Genomic DNA, 19,058 nt, shown 5'->3' on the forward strand with positions numbered 1-19,058 from the left:
CTTCCCTGCTGCCTCCTGTGACCTCTGTACTAAATCAGCATTAAAATGAATTTGCCATGCTAAATGTACAAGGAAACCAGAAGGTATACACATTACTCTAGCTAGACAGATACCATATACCAGTGATTCATTGGTTCACAGGGTGTAGTAATTCACAGTGTTAGTGCACGTGGATCTCTGCTGAGGTGGAACTCAGGGCTGGGAAGTGTTAGAGTGATGGCAGAGAGGTTACAACCCTGAGTCCAGTGCGTCGATGCTGGACATGCACTCTCTCTCTCCCTCTTTCTTTCCTGTACCCCTGCTAAACACAGGCTCATTGCGATTCTGGACAGGCCATGCAGTAATGCCACTTTACCCCAGGCAATCTCTGTTTCCTGATTCCATTCAGGCTGAGGAGAGATAACCCTGACCCTGAGCTAATCCCAGATTAAACCAGAACATAAAGCACTGCCACTGTTGCCCAGCGACCTCTGACCTCCTCACGTCTCATGGCCCAGGCTGCTGCAGCCCTGCTGACCAGCGCTTGCAGAAGCAGCATTTGTACCATTAAAATAATCTGAAGGGCTCAGATTGCTTTAGATGTAGGCAGCAACCAGTAACACATCATTAATATCCCCTGTGACTCAAAAATGCAATTGATTCACAACAAGCGCTGGTATGTAGAGGTTTCAGAAGGGTTTCAGGAATTGACATGTGGGATGGGAATTGGGCACGATGTGTCACCGTTGAGGTGGAGACTGTTAATAAAACACATGTCAGTTAAAACAGAGCCATGTTTGTGCAGATGTGTGCGATTAGATCAAGCCTCTCATGGGAGGATCTCCTTCCCTTCTACTTCTCCACATTTCACATCCTCCTCAGCTGGATCTCCACCTTTATATGTTTCTGGTAGATTTAGGAAGAAAGGTGTTCATTTCTTTGGAGAGAGAACTCAGTACACACTATTGGCTTTTGTTGTATTAAGGGCTCTAGTTTGAGGCGTAAACAAGGACGGGATTAAAAGTTGAGACACTAATGGTACGAGGGATTTAAGTTTTGGTCATAGATTCCTCATTGCCTATTGTTTGTGTTGTTCAGCCGTTTCTGTACCAGAGCACATCTGTCGGGTCTTACAAGAGTTTGCATGAAAATGGAGACAGCCGCCCCCACAACCACCCCCGCCCCCGCACCCTCTCTGCCTGTCCGTCAACATGCTGGGCTTGGCAGGCAGCAGGAGAGGGGCTTAGGTGATGGGAGCCAGAGGCCCTGTGATAAGGCCATCTCTCTGCATGAGAGATCATCAGAGCTGACAGTGCATACAAATTGGTGCCATTAGCGAGGGTCTGGGGCAGGGGAGAGGGGCACTACAGTGGCTCCTAATTATAGAGCGGGTGTGCCCCCCAGGTCGAAGGGGAGTGGGCGGCTGCAGGGGCTGCGGTGGTAACGAGGTGGCGACGGTGGTAAACATTGAGGTGTCATGTCTCACAGAGCATCATGGTGCAGCTTCTGGACACCGTGTGGTGCTTAATGATGTGTGGTACGGGAGCACTTTAAATGCGTCTCCATTATGACGGATCACATTCAACATGTGTTGAGACAAGAGAGAGTCACACCTTTTCCCTAGTGAGGAAGCTCACAGCAACAGAATACAAACAACATGCCATGAATAGCTAAAGAGCCTCACTTCACTGGGGTTGAACAGCGGGTAAAGCCGGCAGGGAGTCACTTGTATTCTAAATTAAAATCAGAGTTTAATGCAGTGTCAGATAGGAGTGGCACGGTTGATGTGTTGTATCATAATTCTGTTTCTGGGATTCATTTGACACTGTCAGAACATGTGGGGTCTCCATGTGGCATCAGGCGTCTGCAGTGTGACTGATAAACTACAGCCTTTGAGTGTACAAATGCTTTCCAGATGGTCAAATAGTGTCTGAAACCCCCTCCCATAATACCTTACCGACACTGGAATTGGGATTGCTTCTGACAATTTTTATAACTTTCCAATCGGGCAATCATGCAGTAATTGACCAGAGATGACAAAGTGCAAAGTATTCAAATGTCTTTGAAACCCTCCTTTTCATTTTTCACACAACTGCTTCATACTTTTAGTACGTACAAATGAGTGCAATGTTATGAATGCAGCGGAGGAAAGTGTCATGACCCGACGCATGGCTGGACAGAAGAGGGGAGGCCACACATGAGTTGTAACTAAAAATAAGACAAAATTCAGCTAAACCACACAGGGTGGAAGCTCGTGGAGGGAGGAAGACTGGCTGAATTCCATCAGGTTGTGTAGTCTTTCAGCCAGACCAGGAGAGCTCAACTTATTTTGCAATAAACACTTGAACAAGCGAGCAGGATCAATAGATAGTGTTATAAAGTAACCGTATGTGTATTGTTTAGCTCAAAATAGGACTAGGTGTAAAATTACTAGTAATAGTAAAGAACTAGTAATGATGATCCCAGTGATTTAAACAGTGTTTTCAGTTTTGCAATAACTGTACCAATTAGCATTGTACTACCATTGCTGGTAAGACGATAGCGAGCAAAGTTGCTTGTGTTGATGCTTTGTATGTATGAGGCAGATGTTTGTACAGGCATGCTGTTATGTCTGTGTTTTCTTTCCTAGCAGCAAGCTGCAGAGCCTGTCTCTTCTCCCAAGATGCAGACACACACACAAACACACACACAGAATCAGCGAAGCTTGTCCATGTCGCTGAGAGCACATCACAAAAGATTACCATTCCTTTGTGGGCCAGGCTCTTTGGCATTACCAGTGGTTCAGATCATATCTCTGGATCCCGTGCCCTTGCATATTTGCTATCTGCTGAATGACACGTCCTATCTGATGTGACACAGTGGCCGAGCCTCTGACCGCTTTTATTATCCTTCGTCCCACAGAGTGACTAAGCCGAGGCGAGCAGCTGCTGCGTTCACATGCTGTTATCGTTCCTTTTCATTTAGCAGCACAGCTAACCTCATACCCATTCTCCAGTAATCACACAGGCATTCTTCAACAACTGTGTCACTTCTCTACTGGCTTTGAAGCATGCAGCACACACAAACCCAAATAACTTCAGCAAATGTTTGACATGAAGACAAGTTGTGTTGAAAGGAGCTGTTGAAGGAGAGTGAAGGAAGCCGCTGTGGGTCCAGAGGGTGGCTGATTAGAAGTGACACTGCTAACAAGACAGCAGTGCAGGTGTCAGTTGAGCCCTCCAGCGGTCACTCACTTGTCCCTATGCAGGAGAGGGCTCCATCGTCATGATTGTGAGCTCGGTGATCGCCCCTATATTAGGCACTTCCTTATCAGGCACATACAGGAAATTACTGTGAGAAAGTTTTGCCAGATTAAGATAAGAGAAAACCACAGCTGCTCTCAGATACAGGCATCTGGATATAAGCCAGCTCAACTGTACTGTGTGAAGTCAGTAAAATCATGGACTTTTTTAAATAAACAAACTACTTAAAGAACTCATCTGAAAAACTCATTTTGTGAGATGTACACACACCAACAGAAATGCCAAAAATATTTTGCGACTGAGAATGATTGGCATGTTTCTAATGGATAAGTAAACAGAAATCTGTTGAAGCAACAGTAGTTGTAGAAGGCCATGTTACGGTCCGATGAGGCAGATTGACACAAACCAGCAAGAAGAAGAACAACAACAAACAATCTAAACTGTGCTCAAGAGAGCAAATGCACCTCTATGCACGTGCATGGGCAGCAGACGCTTCCTAAATGTTTCACTGACTGCGACTTCGTTAATGAGAAAGTCTTCCATAAGGTGATGCATGCCATGTCGAGCAAGTCTCCTAAACCTATAGCACTGTCGACTGTGCCGTCTCAACTCATGACTGCTCGCTGTTAAAAGTTGACCCAACTGCCAACTAGACGACTAGGCAATTTTCCCAAAAAGCTGCTTTCTGCATGGGTCCATCATTGCTGCTGAAAAGAAGTGTGCCTTCTGAAGAATAATAAGACTGTCTTAACTGGAGTTTTCTTCCTCTGTATTGGCAGCAAAGTATTTGGCGAGGATTCCCAACAAGCGCTGCCTTTGATGTGTGAGAGCATGCCACCTCTCCCGCCCCCTCTTAAACACCCCAATTATCACTCCTGCCACTCCGGCGTGTGTGAACTAACACACCTCTTTGTGGCAGGTTGGAAACTGCCTTAGGACACTGCTCAGGTAGTGCAGCTTGTTTATGATGTGCCAGGGGCTAAAACGGTATTTCTGTCACTTTATTACAAAACCTCAGAAGACTGAATTAAATCCTATTTCAGACGAGATGTTCCAGTGTAGTGTTATTTCAGTAGAACAGATCATAGCTTGTGTTCCAGCTTTAGTGCCTCACTGTGATCTTTGGACAGAAGGATGGGCTGAAGCAGTGGCTGCAGTTTCTAATTATCAGCCACATGTTCCACAAGGGAAAACCACACACCCGTGAACTGAGAAGGTGATTGCTGCACACTTCGCTCCACATTGCTCATCGCCCCCTTCTTGTTCTTTGTCAAAGCAGCACACAGCAAACTTTTGTCTCTTCCCCCTCCCCCTCCCCCGTCCTCTGTACCTTCAGTTCTCTGCAGGGAGCAGTGCAGGCTTCAAGCAACAACATGCTCTGTCATTGGCAGTGGTCTGCACTTTTAATTTACCCAATTTGAAACCAGAGAAATATGCAGTGGGGTGGAACACCCATATCAGTGTCAGGTTTCGACTGTGCGCTGCACTGTCAAGTGGCAGGATGTGTATTTACTCCCTCTTACTTCTCTCTCTCTCTCTCTCTCTCTCTCTCTCTCCCTCTCGCTCTCTCTCTGATGTTTTGTTTAAACACACAGTCCAGAGGTTTCCATGATCCAATCACTTCCCTGATGTTTCTCCTGAATTTGCCAGGAAAGTTATGAGTGGAGTGGGCTGTGTACTGTTAAGTCACGATGCATGCAGTAATCGTTCCTTAATGAGAGGCAGCTCTGATCTTACCAGCAGAGTAGGATGCATTAACAGCTGAATATGAGACATAAGATGCAGTCTCCTCTTTCCCTTGTGTGACAGCATGGTGGGAAATCATTTCATATAAGACAACGTTAACCAGTGCGTTTTCCTATTTCTGGAGATGTGATCTTGAGAGTGCGCTGCATGCCAGTGAACTTTTCCTGTCCAAACATATTTCCAAAGTAAACTCGGCCCGTTGGCTATTAATTTAAGATGGAGAGATATGCTATAACATGCAGGCCTGCAGCCCCTGAGATCACCGTCAGCAGCCAAGTATTCTCTCAGGAGGAGGAGGGCTGGCTCAGTCTGACAGTGAGGCATGTCTCTCTATTCTGTGCTTCTATACCTCATTTACCCAGGCAAGCTGACAAAAACACATTCTTATTTATAATGGTCCAAGCAAGGAGCTAAAATCATATGGTGGACACATCCAATACTTCCCAGTACAACCACTGTACTTGTACTACTGGCCACTGACCAGCTCTACTGCAGCAGCTGCTCGCAGAAGTCTGCACACAGGTAAACATTTACCAAACTACAATGTACAAGAACTCAGGTACTCAGTCACAGCAACCTGTTTTCAGTCTCTGAAAATGAATCTAATGAATGTAATAAAAATATATTGGGCAATAAATAAAATAAACCATCTGTGTACTTTTTGCTATTTGGCTCCTTGTTTCAGTGTTGGCCCAGCTTCAGTGCTACTGGAAAGACTTGCCTTCTCAGCAACTCAGCATTTTTTTCCATGTGAAGACCATATTTGTAGTTGAGATTCTGCAGTTGAATGCGTAGGCAGAGAGATAAAAACAAGTAACCTCAGACCGTTGATGTGGCACAGGCAGTGATGGTGTGTGAGATGTTTTTAAGGGATAGGGTTCGAGTCTCATGAGTGTTCCCTGGAGGCATCTGCACATGTATGTACATGAATGCCAAAGACCATCTATTAGAGTTACATTTTGTACAGATGAATTGATGTTTCTAATCACAAGCATTGGAAGATGAGGTGAGTTGTGGTCCAGTGAATTTGACTTGAACAAGCTGGGAGTGGCTCCAGCCCCCACATCACAAAGAACTCAAAAGAACAATAAAGATAATGGATGGATGCTGCCTGTCCACTCAATAACCGCTTTATTCACTTTATAAAAAAACGTAACACGCTAATCAATAATACAAATGTGCTTGTTGCAAATGGACCATGTTATTGCTTGTGGCTATATTCCACTTTGCAAAATGATTTGGAAATTTTGTTGTGTTATTGATGAATGGCTCAGCACAGTAATCAGTAGAATTGATGTGAGTATTTTCTTCAGGGAAGGTCATGCTGCTTATTCCAGGTGTCAAATGAACACATGACTGAACGTCATTGTCGGAGGAAGACATATTCAGGTCCTTTACTATTATAAGGAGACACTATATAGAGCATGAGTAGATGCTGTTCATACAGATGCATCAATATTCATTTAACGTTTTACTGTTGTGGCCGGTTAAGATGAAGCTAGTTTTATATAATTAGGTAGCTTATTCCAGTGGTTCCCAACCAAGGGGTCAGGCTCCCTCTAAAGGGTCACAATATAAACCTGAGGGGTCGTGAGATGATTAATGGGGTCAGAAAGAAGAAATGTTTGGAAAAATTTGGTAATTTTACCTCTTTAGGTTCCTCAACAGTCATTTAAATGAAACCATCTAAGAGGTTTAGACAGGAAATCCCTCTTTCGTTAAAGTACCAGCATCTCCTAGACGTCTGAAACATGACAAGGGGGCCTAAGCTTTCTTGTATGGGGGCACATGCCAAAAAGACTTGGAAACATTGGCTTAATCTTCAACAGTGCAGTTGTATTTGAGCTTATTGTGTGTTATGTAAAGTCATAATCAGTAAAGTGACTACAGCTGTGAAATACATGTAGTGGAGCAATACTACAATATTTCCTTGTGAAATGTTGTGATGTAGTGAGTATATATACGTGTAAAGTAGGAAAAAATGAAAATACTTTGCACCACTGATGATTGTATCAAGCACATGAGAAGAGCTGTGCACCTACCTGTCTCAGTCTGTCTCTCACAGACATTAAAGGACACTCAAATGTTTCCAGGACTCATCTTACACAGCTCACTGTTCTCAAACACTGGCAGGATCCTTCCTTGCAGTACGAGCAGAGTTTTGAGTTGTGGGAACCGACAGTGGGCTCTGTCAGCCAGCAGTACCTTGAGATGCTTGGAGAGAGGAGAGGATTGTCTGTGTTCAGCAGACTGAGGAGAGTGGACTGGATTGCCCCCCTCTCATGGACTGAGAGGTCAGAGCTCCCTCCTGTGTAATCACTTAACTTACTGTGTACTACTACACGTACACTCCTCAGACTGAAAATGAGAAAAAGGTCAAATACACTGACCTCTTCTTATTTGCGTGCAAATGTGGCTTCTAGTGTAAAAGTAAGTGAATGGGCAAGAGTAAGGGCAGAGACATTGAGTGCGAGGATCAGGTTGCCTTACCGGCTTACTTTCACCTCTAATAGAGCCATTGCCATTCCACATAGGGAAGTGGTGCCTTCCCCAAAACAAAGCGGCCGCTGTGTGTGTGCAGACCCCCCAGAGTGAACCTAAACCATACACACAGTAATGGGCTACTTTAAGAGTTTATCTGGCTTTAATAGACATACTCGTACACTGCTCCCTGCCACTAAATCTCCAGGATAAGTCTGTGTGGAAAATGCTGTCATGCTCTAATGTGGCTGACAAAGAGCACAGTAGTTCAGCTTTTACTGTTCAAATTCTAATCTCCGAGTGTGTAGTTGTGTGTTGCTGGGACGCTGTGGATTGAGCATGCAGTTGAACATGTCTGAGCTCAATAACGTGTGACTGGTCGAATATTTCTGCAAATTTAATGGTCATTTGAAACTTAGCTTACTACCAGCTTCTTCAAATTGTTATTAATATTGGGAAACATGCTTCTGCTCCACTCAAACACAAACCTACAAATTCCTCTTTATCTTTTCAATGGAGGCGCCACAGGAGCCACTCCTCTGCATCGGTCTTGATCTGGCACATAGCAGCACAGTCTCTCTGCGTGTCTTTCCAAGCTGATTGTGACTGAGTGTTTGCCTGGAACCAGCCTCAGTCCAGGGACCTGCTGGGCTTGTTTCCACGGGCGACCTGACCTCCTGAGCAGTGTAGCAGCCAAGCTCAGTCTGCTGCCATTATACGTCCTCAATCAACATTTCATAGGAGCACAATGCCTGATGTGCCCCTGCCTGAGGCGAGAGTTGACTTTGGGATTGAATTGAGAAAGGGTGACAGAACAGGGAATGATGTCCAATAGCTAGAATGACTTCACACTTGTTTAAAATCCTATTTCTTACTCTGTTTTTTCTGTCTTTTGTTAACTCGTGGTGAGAGGTTTCAGAAGGGCCATTTAGGCTTTAGCATGAGCTCCTTGTGTGAATCCTGTGCAGCATTACTCCTGCAGAGCCTTAGAAAGTCTAAAGATACTTTAGCTCTGATTCAAGGTTTGATTACTACAACAACACCATCGTCTAGTAAGTGTAGCTCTCTGGTGCAGTGTATCTTACAATTACAACCCTGATTCCAAAAAAGTTGGGATCCTTTGTAAAATGTATGTAAGCACAGAACGCTATCATTTGCAAAATAACCGTGTTTACCAACAATGGTTTTATGAAGTGTTCCTGAGCCCTTGTGGTAATTTCCTTTATACAATCATGTGTTCACAAAGTGGTGAACCTCTCTCCATCCTTGCTTGTGAGCGACTGAGCCTTTCCAGGATGCCCCTTTCATACCCAATCATGATACTCTCACCTGTTACTGATGAGCCTGTTTACCTGCGGGATGTTTCTCATTTTCAGGTGTTTTTGGAGCATTCCACATCTTTCCCAGTCTTTAGTTGCTCCAGCAATTGGCAAATCACCACATTCTGTTATACACAGTGTCCCAACTTTTTTTGAATCAGGGTTGCAGGTTAAGGGAAGATATTCCATTTTATTACAGTTTTTGTTGTGATGTAGAATTTTGACATTTTGTGGAGTGCAGTCAAACTAGACATAATCATATGATTATAAAATTAGATGATGTGTGTTTGTTTCTTAATGTGTTGCTCTCTTTATAGGGTGTGTTGTTACTATGCACTGTTCACATTCCCTCCTCAGCTGACAGATGGTCCCATATAGTTATTCTGACAGCAAATACACACTAAGGCATAGCTGACAACCTGCCTCAGGAAGGGCTTTGACTGGCCTGGAATGTGTGTGTGTGTGTGTGTGTGTGTGTGTTTGTGCGTGCGTGCGTGCGTGCGTGCGTGCGCGTGTGTGTGTTTGTACAATGCGCTCTTATCCGGTGTGTTTCACTCTATCCGCACACACACATAAACACAGCTAGAGTGTATGGGGACTCATCATTCAACTTAAGTCTCCAACACAAATAATCACAGGGTCCGACCACATGTTGCAGCTCCTCTGCTGTGGGCTCTGACAGCTGTCAATCTCTGTGCTGACCTGTAAACATTCCTTTGGTGGGCACAGTTATTAAATCAAACTGTACAAATATAGCAAATCTAATGCTATTAATCTTTGCTTATTGACGTAACCCCGTGTTAAATTTAGATCATGGTTGGAAAGACTGCTAATATCAGATTCCATAGGGAGACTGTTTAAAAAGGTCTCTTGATGGTGTTTATTTTAAGGCCCAATGCTGGACATGTTGATTGCTTTGCATGCTTCGGTGTCCAGCACTCTTCTGCACAACCACCTAACAACCCCACAGGAATGTTTCATACTAACTTCAAACATACTGAACATGACTTCACATACAGATCCTGCATGTGGTTATTTATCAACTGCCTGAAACATTTCAAATTATTCTTATTTTCGTACATCTAGGGTGTTGCTTTTAGGTATGACACCCCTCATTGACTCCATGTCACACTTCCTTCCCTTTACTATACACAGACGCACCTCTGTTCTGATATATCATTTGTAAACAGTCAAGCAAAGCTAACTGTATTTGACAGTTTATCATCTGGTTTCCCTTCACCACATTTTTGGCTGCTAAAGCAACACAAAAGAACCCGGGGTAACCTCAAAGTGTGGCTCGCTGTTTCAAGCTTTCTGTGGTCTGTTGGTTGTAGAATAAAACTAAACAGTGAAACGGGACTTTCCAGCTGTTCGAGTGAAACCTCTGTGTTTGTCCAACAATATGTGAATGCCACCCTTTCGTGCCTCCCCCCTATAGATTGTGGAGGAGTGTGTTTGTCTATGGTGTGGCATGGGGCCTTCTGCTGTCTTAGCAGTGGCCTCTCTGCCCTGCCTGTACGTGGCTGCTGAACCAAGAACAACATATCAAACAAACACTCAAACACGGAGCTGTAGGAAGATTGGGTTACTCTCAACATGAGAGGACGTGTTGACTGTATTGTGTTACAAAGGCGCACGCTCCTCTGACCTCCTGTCCAACCAGCAATGTTGCAGTTGAAGTCCACCTACAATCAGTATATCCATCTTAACCTACTTTATAAATGGTGTGGGTTTGTAGTAAACATCATATCTAACTGTCAAACTATTGTCTGTTTTGTCTGACTTTTGACTGGAAGGTGCATACAGCCAATGATGAGAGACTTTCAAGATCTTCTGATCCACTCAGGCGGTATAAAGCCATCAACACAGTGTGACAGATTCTCAGTAGCACTTGTGTCTAATGTGTGGTGTTAAGTTACAGGAGTGTTGGTGGAAAACCATCAGATAACTCGGACCGGTATGCAGGAGTGGCATGAGGAATGTGTCAGTTGTACGTGCGTGTGTGTGAAAATGTGCATGTGCACCACAGCTGTCATTAATGGATACATTTCTGTCTCCAAACAGAGCTGAGATCCACCGGTACGGCTCATCACTTCGCCTACCTCCTCAACACGTCCGACTACCGGATCCTGCGTATGGATGAGGACCACGACCGCATGTACGTTGGCAGCAAGGACCACATCCTGTCCCTGGACCTCCATGACATCAATAAGGACCCACATATCGTAAGATCATTCCCATGCCCTGCTTCCCCTCCCTGCAAACTCTGGCCCCTCAGTTGGGCTGTTACACTGGGATGAAGCAAGCGTCTTCACCTCAGCATTACAACAGATGCCCCCAGGGCAAAATGTTCTGCTCTATTGCCCGGCAGCAGCCATTTTGGTTAGCTCACGTCTAGTTTTTGTTGGAGTGCACTTTTTCTAGCATTGGGTCATTAAAATACTGTAATTGGGTTATGACAATCCCAACAGGACTAATATTAGCCTGGGTGGATATCCCTTTCGCAATTTTAGCCCAGAAATCTCATAAATGGCAGTGATGTATAACGCGTTGGATTAGAACTATAAAATGTCCTCTGTTCCACCCTGGCAGATCCACTGGCCAGTGTCCGAGCGAAGAAGGATGGAGTGCCTTGTGAGTGGGAAGGACGCCAACGTAAGTACGCCTGTTGACAGCACTCATAGCCTAGGCAGGGCTATTCAGCAGAGGTGATTTCCATCAAAATGATAGGCTAAAAAAGAAAATGTGTTTTTCAAATGCATGGTATTAAAGGCATAGCTCCCTCCATTGTCCACTTTGGTTTAATGTGAGGAACCTGTAAAAGTGGCACTCACCTGTGGGGTTTGGTCTTGGCTCCGTAAAACCTCTGGTTCCCTTCTGTCTAGCCAAGGAGACAGGAATGGATTGGAGCAGAGAAGCCCAGTCAGTCTCTCCTCCTGCCAGGCCAGAGTGGAGAGCACAGCACCGTTTGATATGTTGTTCAAATGTATATATGTAGAACCACAGTATCACTAGCTTCTTTTTTGCCACCCAGACTTAAGCATTTGGTAAATGCTTACTTAAAAATAAGTATTCCGGTAAAATATGGCTGTGAATGGCCTTTCATTTATATGTTTATTGCTATGAACTTCAGTCTAGTCTTTGTGTCTCCAGGAGGAGTGTGCAAACTTCATCCGTCTGATCGAGCCGTGGAACCGGACTCAGCTGTACATCTGCGGGACAGGAGCTTATAATCCAGTCTGTACCTTTGTCAACCGTGGACGCAAACCTCAGGTTAGGATCAAAGTCTTGAGGAATGTAAAAGCCAAGATGGTGATCTCTTGGTACATCAGTTCAGCAAACAGCTCTCTTCATCTGCACATGAATGGCTTATCTCGGCCGCTCCTTTTTCTCTCACCCAAGTTCTTGCTCTCCATCCACCTTACACTAGGTTCCCTTTACAGTGATTTTCCTCCATTATTAAGCCTGCTCGTGGTACCATGTCTCAGCATCTGGCAAAGCAGCCAGCACAGCTTCACCAGCACACAGCTGTCATCCCCAGTGAGCTGTTAAAACGACTCTGTTTAGTCTCAAGCTTTAATGGGACCTCTTGAATTTCCCAAACCAAGCCAGGCATCACTACCTCGCCATACTACCCTTTAACACCTCACTCTTCTTTAAATATCACACTTGTTCCCTAATGATGACCAGGGGACTTTTTTAAAGGGATAAATAAAAAGTAAATTTCCCATCGGACTCTCCCCTGAGATACACAGTACAGTGCAGAGAACTCGCAACATCAAGCACGGCTTGCATGAGTCCCTTGTTGCATTCGGTTCCTACATGACCCTTAACTAACGAAGGGCTTCCATCCATTCGCTCACCTGCCCATCCACCCCTTCATGCATTCATCCAGGCCACCCGCCAGCCTCCACCATCTGAGACGCTGGGTAATTGGAAGTGGGAGCTCCCATTATGGGGTGCCAGTGGAATGTTCCAGTTCTAGTCCATTAATGAGAAGGTTGTTTTTTCTCCGTCACATTGAACGGACAGGTCTGAGTCGTCCCCCCGTGAGCACCTTTCTTAGCTGGGTTGGGGAGTTAACTATGATTGCAAAAACATGACATGATGCACTCCACACAGATGCATGCACACACATATCCTGACATACATAAGGAAACTTGTTTTGTCATTATTAATTCAGATGGATTGTCATTTGATTACACCACTGCGGGGTATATTCTTAAGTTCTGCAGCGCTGTCAGGAGGAGACTTGTAGCTTTTGCAAACTGCAATAGCCAAATGTTTTACTTTGGCAGCAGCTTTGAGGGAAATGTATGTAGCATACTGTGAGAGCCTTTATTGACTCAGCCACAGGATAGAGAACTATTGTTGCCTTTTCCACCATCTGGTGAAATAAAGCCACACATATTCCCTTAACATTCTTGCACACTCGCACATATTTTCCTCTTGCACTTGCGTTATGTTCATTTCAATAGCATTGGTTTCTCACCGTTCCTGGAAATCAGGACAGATTCAAGCGATGCAAATGGAGGTCAGGAAGGTCCTTGAAGGTCCCTCCTCATCAGTGGCATAACATCCGGACTGTGTTGCTGTCTCCTGTTTTAGACGTCCATGTATCTGCAGATGGCCCAGGCCAGAGGAAGGGCTAGCCGCGCAGCTGAACCCAGCGCGGTGCACGAGACACTTGGACTTAAGGTGCGATGTGGGCCCTGTCTGCACCGCAGCCCTGCACACTGCCTGGGCTCGTGGTCACCAGCAGCACGCTCCCTCTCTATGTGTCTGAGCTCATTTTGTCAGCACCATCATTAACTCGGCCATCATTTGTCTCCATAACATTTGGCATGCATCTTTTCCAGTCCGTGCACAATCTCAAAGTGTTGTGTAATGCGGAATTGCATTTAATTTCATGTGATATTGTTTCTCCCGTATTTCACCTATATTTTCTTTGTGTAAGCCTCATTGTCTGAGCACCCTTTCGTATCCGCCATTGTCTTTCTTGTGCTTTGCATTTTGTGCTAAATGTCATATTTTGCATGAGAGCTGGGTTATCAAGTGGAAATGGCTTTTCAGGCTGCTAAAAAATATCTGTTGACTTTTTCGAGGCACAAATTTAATCAAACAGGCTTTCACTGCTGTTCAATGCATGGCATATTCATTTTTAATTTAGCATATATTTAACATTTATTTAACAACAGATACCTGAATCATTCATCCCGCTTATCTGAGACAATGCAGGATGTCCCACCCATCAGTCCCTCACCCCACTGAGCTCTTCACCTTCTGTAGGAATGTGGTGCAGTCGCTCCCACAGAGGCGGCAGGCCTAGTCAGCATCTGACCCACTCCCACAGCAGGCTCTGTTAGCCCAGAGCAAACACCAGCCATCTGTAGCCAACTAGCTGTGCTGTATAGGAAATAAAAGAGCCACATACTTGAACATGTCTCCAATGTTTGAGCTCTCCAAGCACTTTAAAACAGAGAAAGGGACTTTTGAAGGACATAAGAGCTTTAGGTGAAGTGGGACACTTAGAAAAAAAAAGATTTTCTAGTCCAGTTTTTCTTTTTTCTTTTTTTTTAAAATATGTTGCAACTTTTCTGAAGGGTCATATTTTACGACAGGGTTGTAAAAACATGTTCAGGGCACAGTTTCCCACTGGTACACATAAATGTTTGTGACCTTTTTTACACGTCAACATCTGGCATGGCTGGGAGTGAGCTGCCAGCACCTTCTTATTTGCACGCGTGGTGATTTTAATCAAAGATGAGTAGGGAATGGCACGGGTGTGTGTATGCTCCAATGAAGTGTATTTGGCACAGTGCCATGTTCTCTCCCCTGCTTTAGTGCTGATGGACAATGACAGAGATGTCTCCATCTCTGTACCCGTTGGTGTAACATGCTCTGGTCTGTGAGGCGGAGCTACAGGACATGTCATTGCATGCCACCGATTCATTTTCCCTGACTCTCATACGTAAATTCCTGCCAATCACCTTTCAGTGCTTGCGTGCAGGGATGCCATGAGCAGTGAGCATCAGTCATCCAGCCTCCATCCCAGGCTTGTTTTCTCTGTGCTGGATTACAGGTGTCAGCAGTAGGCCTGCACAGCCATAGGCACCGAGAGGCTGAGAGATATTTGGCATGCAGCTTATTATGCCGAGAGAAGCAGCCCACGACACATTGTTTTCCGCAGCAGAGTGGCATAGAGATGGATTAGAAATTCCTTGCTTTCCCCGCATGTATTTTTCTGTATGAACGCACGCTCATTATTCTAATACTTCATCCCCCATCAGGCCGCATAGGTCCCACAGGAGTCAGAGGGAGCACATTCGCTGCCTCATTTTCCCTACACAAGGGAATCACAGTGACAAGATGAAGAGCACTGAATTTATTGCCATCTCCATATGATTTTCCATTTCAGGAAGAAATCTTCCATTTGGAGCCGGGCAAAGTGGAATCTGGGAAGGGAAAGTGCTCCTATGACCCGAAGCTCAACAGCGTGTCAGCTTTGATCAGTGAGTGTCATCTGGGTTTGGTCACATGAGGGTGTAGGCATGGGTGTAGGCGTGGGTGCAGACTGGCCTAGCGGCCTTCATAGCAATGGCAGTGTCATCCCATATGGATTCTTCATCTTTCATCTCCTGTTTCTTTATATGGCCTGCTTTCTGCTCACAATTTATATTTTTGGAACACTTTGTTAACAGAAAATATTTATCGTCTGCTATTGAAGATGAAGTCAAGAGAGTCAGGCCGAGTGTCCTTTCCATCCTGTCCTATTTCCCACAGTGAGCTGCTTAGTCCAATCAGCCAAATCATTATATCCTAAGGAATGTGTCCTTGTTAGGGGGAATATGGACACAGTGATATGTGCTATTAATATGTGAATCCCTCACTTGGGAATTTCACTGTGACTTCAAAACACGTTTTGGGAAAATATTTCAGTGCTTATATCACCATTTCAAAAGTAAAATGTTCTTTATTCCCATCCCTGAAGTATTAGCATGTGTAAATGGCCGAGGTCATTTACTTGGAAATCATCATACAGAGGGGCGACAAACTAAAGTTAAACCAGAATAAAAGCATAGTGCAGCTCTTCCATTAAGGGAACGAGGGCCCACTGAATGGTTTGTGAATCTTAGACTTTTACCTTTTACTGCAGTTGCCAGATCTTTACCTGGTGGAACACCAATGGGAGTTTTGGAATCATCATGTTAGATAGCATTCACCACCACCTTCATCAAAATGTTAATTGAGGGAATATCTTTTGAAAAAATAGGTGTTAATCCCTCCAGTAGAGTTCCAGTTGGAGAATGAAAGCCAAGGAAGCTGTTCTGAAGGCTTATGGTGGCTCAGCACCTCGCTAAGACACTCACATTGTTTTTCCCCTTTAGCTTGCCACCCATTCGCATGCACTCTTTGTCATAATGTGGGTATAATGTTCAAATAAAGCAATTTTACCAAATATCAAAAATAAATGAGGTCATCTATTTTATTTTAGTGGGCACATAAGTATATTCCCACTTTTGCTCACTATTTATCCATCCTGTTATTGTAAGTATGTAACGTGGTTCAGTGTGGAGACTGTAGCTTATCATCTTGTCATCTGTTGTAGCATTCATGAAGGCAGTGTCCTCTGTCCCTTTGCCCAAGGTCACATAGTCAGGTCCAGACCACACAGTTGCCACCAGTGAAAGGCGATCTCCCCTCTGTGGGGTGAGACAGCGGGTGTAAATCACTGGCACTGCTTTCCCACATTAGCGCAGTGCCAGCTGACCAGTGTGGAACCAGTACTGTCATCCAAGATGGATTTGCCCCCCACTTCCACCAGTTAGCATCATACAAGGGACACTGTAGTTAGTGTTGATAAGGATTAAGAACCCTGTACCACAACAATAGATTTACCATTGACCACTGTCTGTTCGGCTCTCCACCACATTAGACATCCCGCCATCCGTGGACATTTTAATGATACGTCATCAATCTCCATATAGCACTGCCAAGGACCATGACATTGAATATAATGGTGTTAGGACAGTGTTTTTGTTTCGTCTGCTACACCTCCCGCCGTGTCCTCACTCCATCTCTGAGAGCTCTGACAGTCACACCTGCTCACCAGTGGGGCCCTTACAGCAGCTGGAGAACCAACACCTTGCCTTCCTGTGGCTTAACAAGGCTGCTGTATACATTTGTCAGTCTGCACACATGGATGTGCTCATATTTTATGTCTTTTTGGAGAATGTGTGAAGGCTGTTTCAGGAAGCTTCAGCACTGGTTTCAGGAACAATTCATTTTACGTGTCCCATAATAGTTTACTGGTTTCCTCCAAAGTTTCCTGGAAAGAACAATATAAATTGGAACTAATTGCAAGGAAAATAGGGGCAGTAAATATAGTACATGCATTTATTTGAACTTTTAAGAAGAGAATTAGAAAAAGAACTTGAAAATATGATAGTGGTGTTGGGTTTACAAGCAGTTGATTTCCAAAGGAATATCCTTGACAGAATAGCAAAAATCTTAATGACAGGAGAACAAATAGAGTGTAAGGGATGGATTAAACATTGTCTTTATCTCCTCTAACGTAAGTATGTCCAACTAACTATTGTATTACCTCAGGAATAACAGCATTATTTCCAAAAGCAAGCAGCATATAATTAGCTAACTACATTATTTAGGGATGTCACAGGCTATGTTAGAAATAGCTGTTTGAATAAGTGACAGTTGTCTTCTCAGCAGACAAAATCCAGTAGCTGGCTCAAAATAGGAAGTCTGGTCTTGTTTTATTCTTTCAGTGTAAACTGCATCGTGTGCCATGCTGAAAGGCAAAGCTTGCCAGGCAGCAACAGTAACTAAGGAGGATGGGGCTTGGTGAATAATCAATTAAAGGCTGTTTCCATTTTTCCATAGTACTCTTCCATTATCAGTTCCTTTCTAGGAAAATTTAAGAAGCAATAGGAACCATGAAATAAGGTAACATCCTGCTCTGTAGCCTTTTGAGGATTGTCCACTTGCATCTTGAGTAACAGTATGATCCACTTATCATCCGCTTTGTCTCTAAATGAAGACAAATGTGTAGATGGAGACTTTGTGATGCTGAACCTCTGTTTTGTGGTGTAAAGAGTCCTGAGTTGTTGGGTTCTAAATATACATTTTGAAATAAAAGCCTTGGTGTTTTGTGCCAAGGGTGGTGCTGGAATAATGTCAGAGTCAAGGAATTTCACTAAACTGAACTGTTTTCTCTCTCTCTCAGATGGTGAACTGTATGCTGGGGTCTATGTTGACTTTATGGGAACAGACTCTGCTATTTTCCGTACTTTGGGGACAAAGACTGCCATGCGAACAGATCAGTACAACTCCAGATGGTTAAATGGTAACTGTCCTATTTAACCTAGAAATGATACACAGGGCTTTTATCCAGCTTGTTATACGTCCTGCATGATTTTGATCAGGGTTCGAAATGAATAGCTGAAATGTAAAGATTCTGGTGTTTGCATATGTTTAGAATCCTTCAACAAGTGATAAACAGGAAACGCTGACAGTTTAGAAAAGTTTTCAGCCAGAGATTTCAGTCAGTTTATAAAGGATTTCAGCCAGATGTTTCCCCAAGCTCATCCTCCGCCTAAACATCTCACCACCTATTCTCCCCACAGACCCCACTTTCATCCACGTACATCTCATCCCGGACAGCGCGGAGAGAAATGACGACAAGCTTTACTTCTTCTTCCGGGAGAAGTCCTCCGAGATGGGCCAGAGTCCTGTGACCCAGTCCCGGATAGGACGCATCTGCTTGGTGTGTACACAGTGAGAGCCGTGTTTGTTTTGCGGTGTAAACATAATGAAAAGAAAATCTGCATCGATATGAAAAACAGGCTGTAGACTCCTGAGGCGAGTCACCCACTGTGTTTGAATGTTTACGGGCACAGAACTAGTATTTGGCCAACGCTGATGTGCTGGAATCCACATGTGTCTTTAACCTCCCTGTCTACAATGCATCCCTCTGTCTGTGAGACTGCCCTCTGCCCTCTGACCCTGTGATCCTCTGACCTCTTCTCCCTGGTAGTCCTAAAACACTTGAAGCTTTTAGTCTACATGCCAGCGAATAACTCACTGCCTTAGAAAAAGCTCTCTTTTAGAGTCCTTCTCTGTTAAACGCCTGTGTGCCCTAGAAACACAAAGCTCAGCAACAGCAACAAATAACAACAAGTGTTTCTGGAAAGCTTATAGGGCATCTTACAGTGTTTATACGCTGTGAGTCTGAGTCTATGTGTCCCTTATGGGTTTGCGTGCATGTTGGAGC

The 19,058-nt window shown here is 44.3% G+C and overlaps 1 protein-coding gene across 4 annotated transcripts in view; it reads left to right on the top strand.

The window, feature by feature from the left end:
- Nucleotides 1-19,058, top strand: part of sema3fb (sema domain, immunoglobulin domain (Ig), short basic domain, secreted, (semaphorin) 3Fb) — a 59,249-nt gene that overhangs the window by 25,088 nt on the left and 15,103 nt on the right. For 2 of the 4 annotated variants that reach the window (XM_070958695.1, XM_070958694.1), the window contains exons 3-9: nucleotides 10,832-10,992; nucleotides 11,360-11,422; nucleotides 11,921-12,040; nucleotides 13,376-13,465; nucleotides 15,186-15,279; nucleotides 18,012-18,131; nucleotides 18,412-18,551. In XM_070958695.1, coding sequence (XP_070814796.1) covers nucleotides 10,832-10,992; nucleotides 11,360-11,422; nucleotides 11,921-12,040; nucleotides 13,376-13,465; nucleotides 15,186-15,279; nucleotides 18,012-18,131; nucleotides 18,412-18,551 — 788 coding nt within the window. The remainder of the gene's footprint in view (nucleotides 1-10,831; nucleotides 10,993-11,359; nucleotides 11,423-11,920; nucleotides 12,041-13,375; nucleotides 13,466-15,185; nucleotides 15,280-18,011; nucleotides 18,132-18,411; nucleotides 18,552-19,058) is intronic. The other 2 variants (XM_070958698.1, XM_070958697.1) reach the window with 1 other exon arrangement.

This window comes from Chaetodon trifascialis, chromosome 3 (genome assembly GCF_039877785.1).
Source record: "Chaetodon trifascialis isolate fChaTrf1 chromosome 3, fChaTrf1.hap1, whole genome shotgun sequence".
Classification (NCBI taxonomy): Eukaryota; Metazoa; Chordata; class Actinopteri; order Chaetodontiformes; family Chaetodontidae; genus Chaetodon; species Chaetodon trifascialis.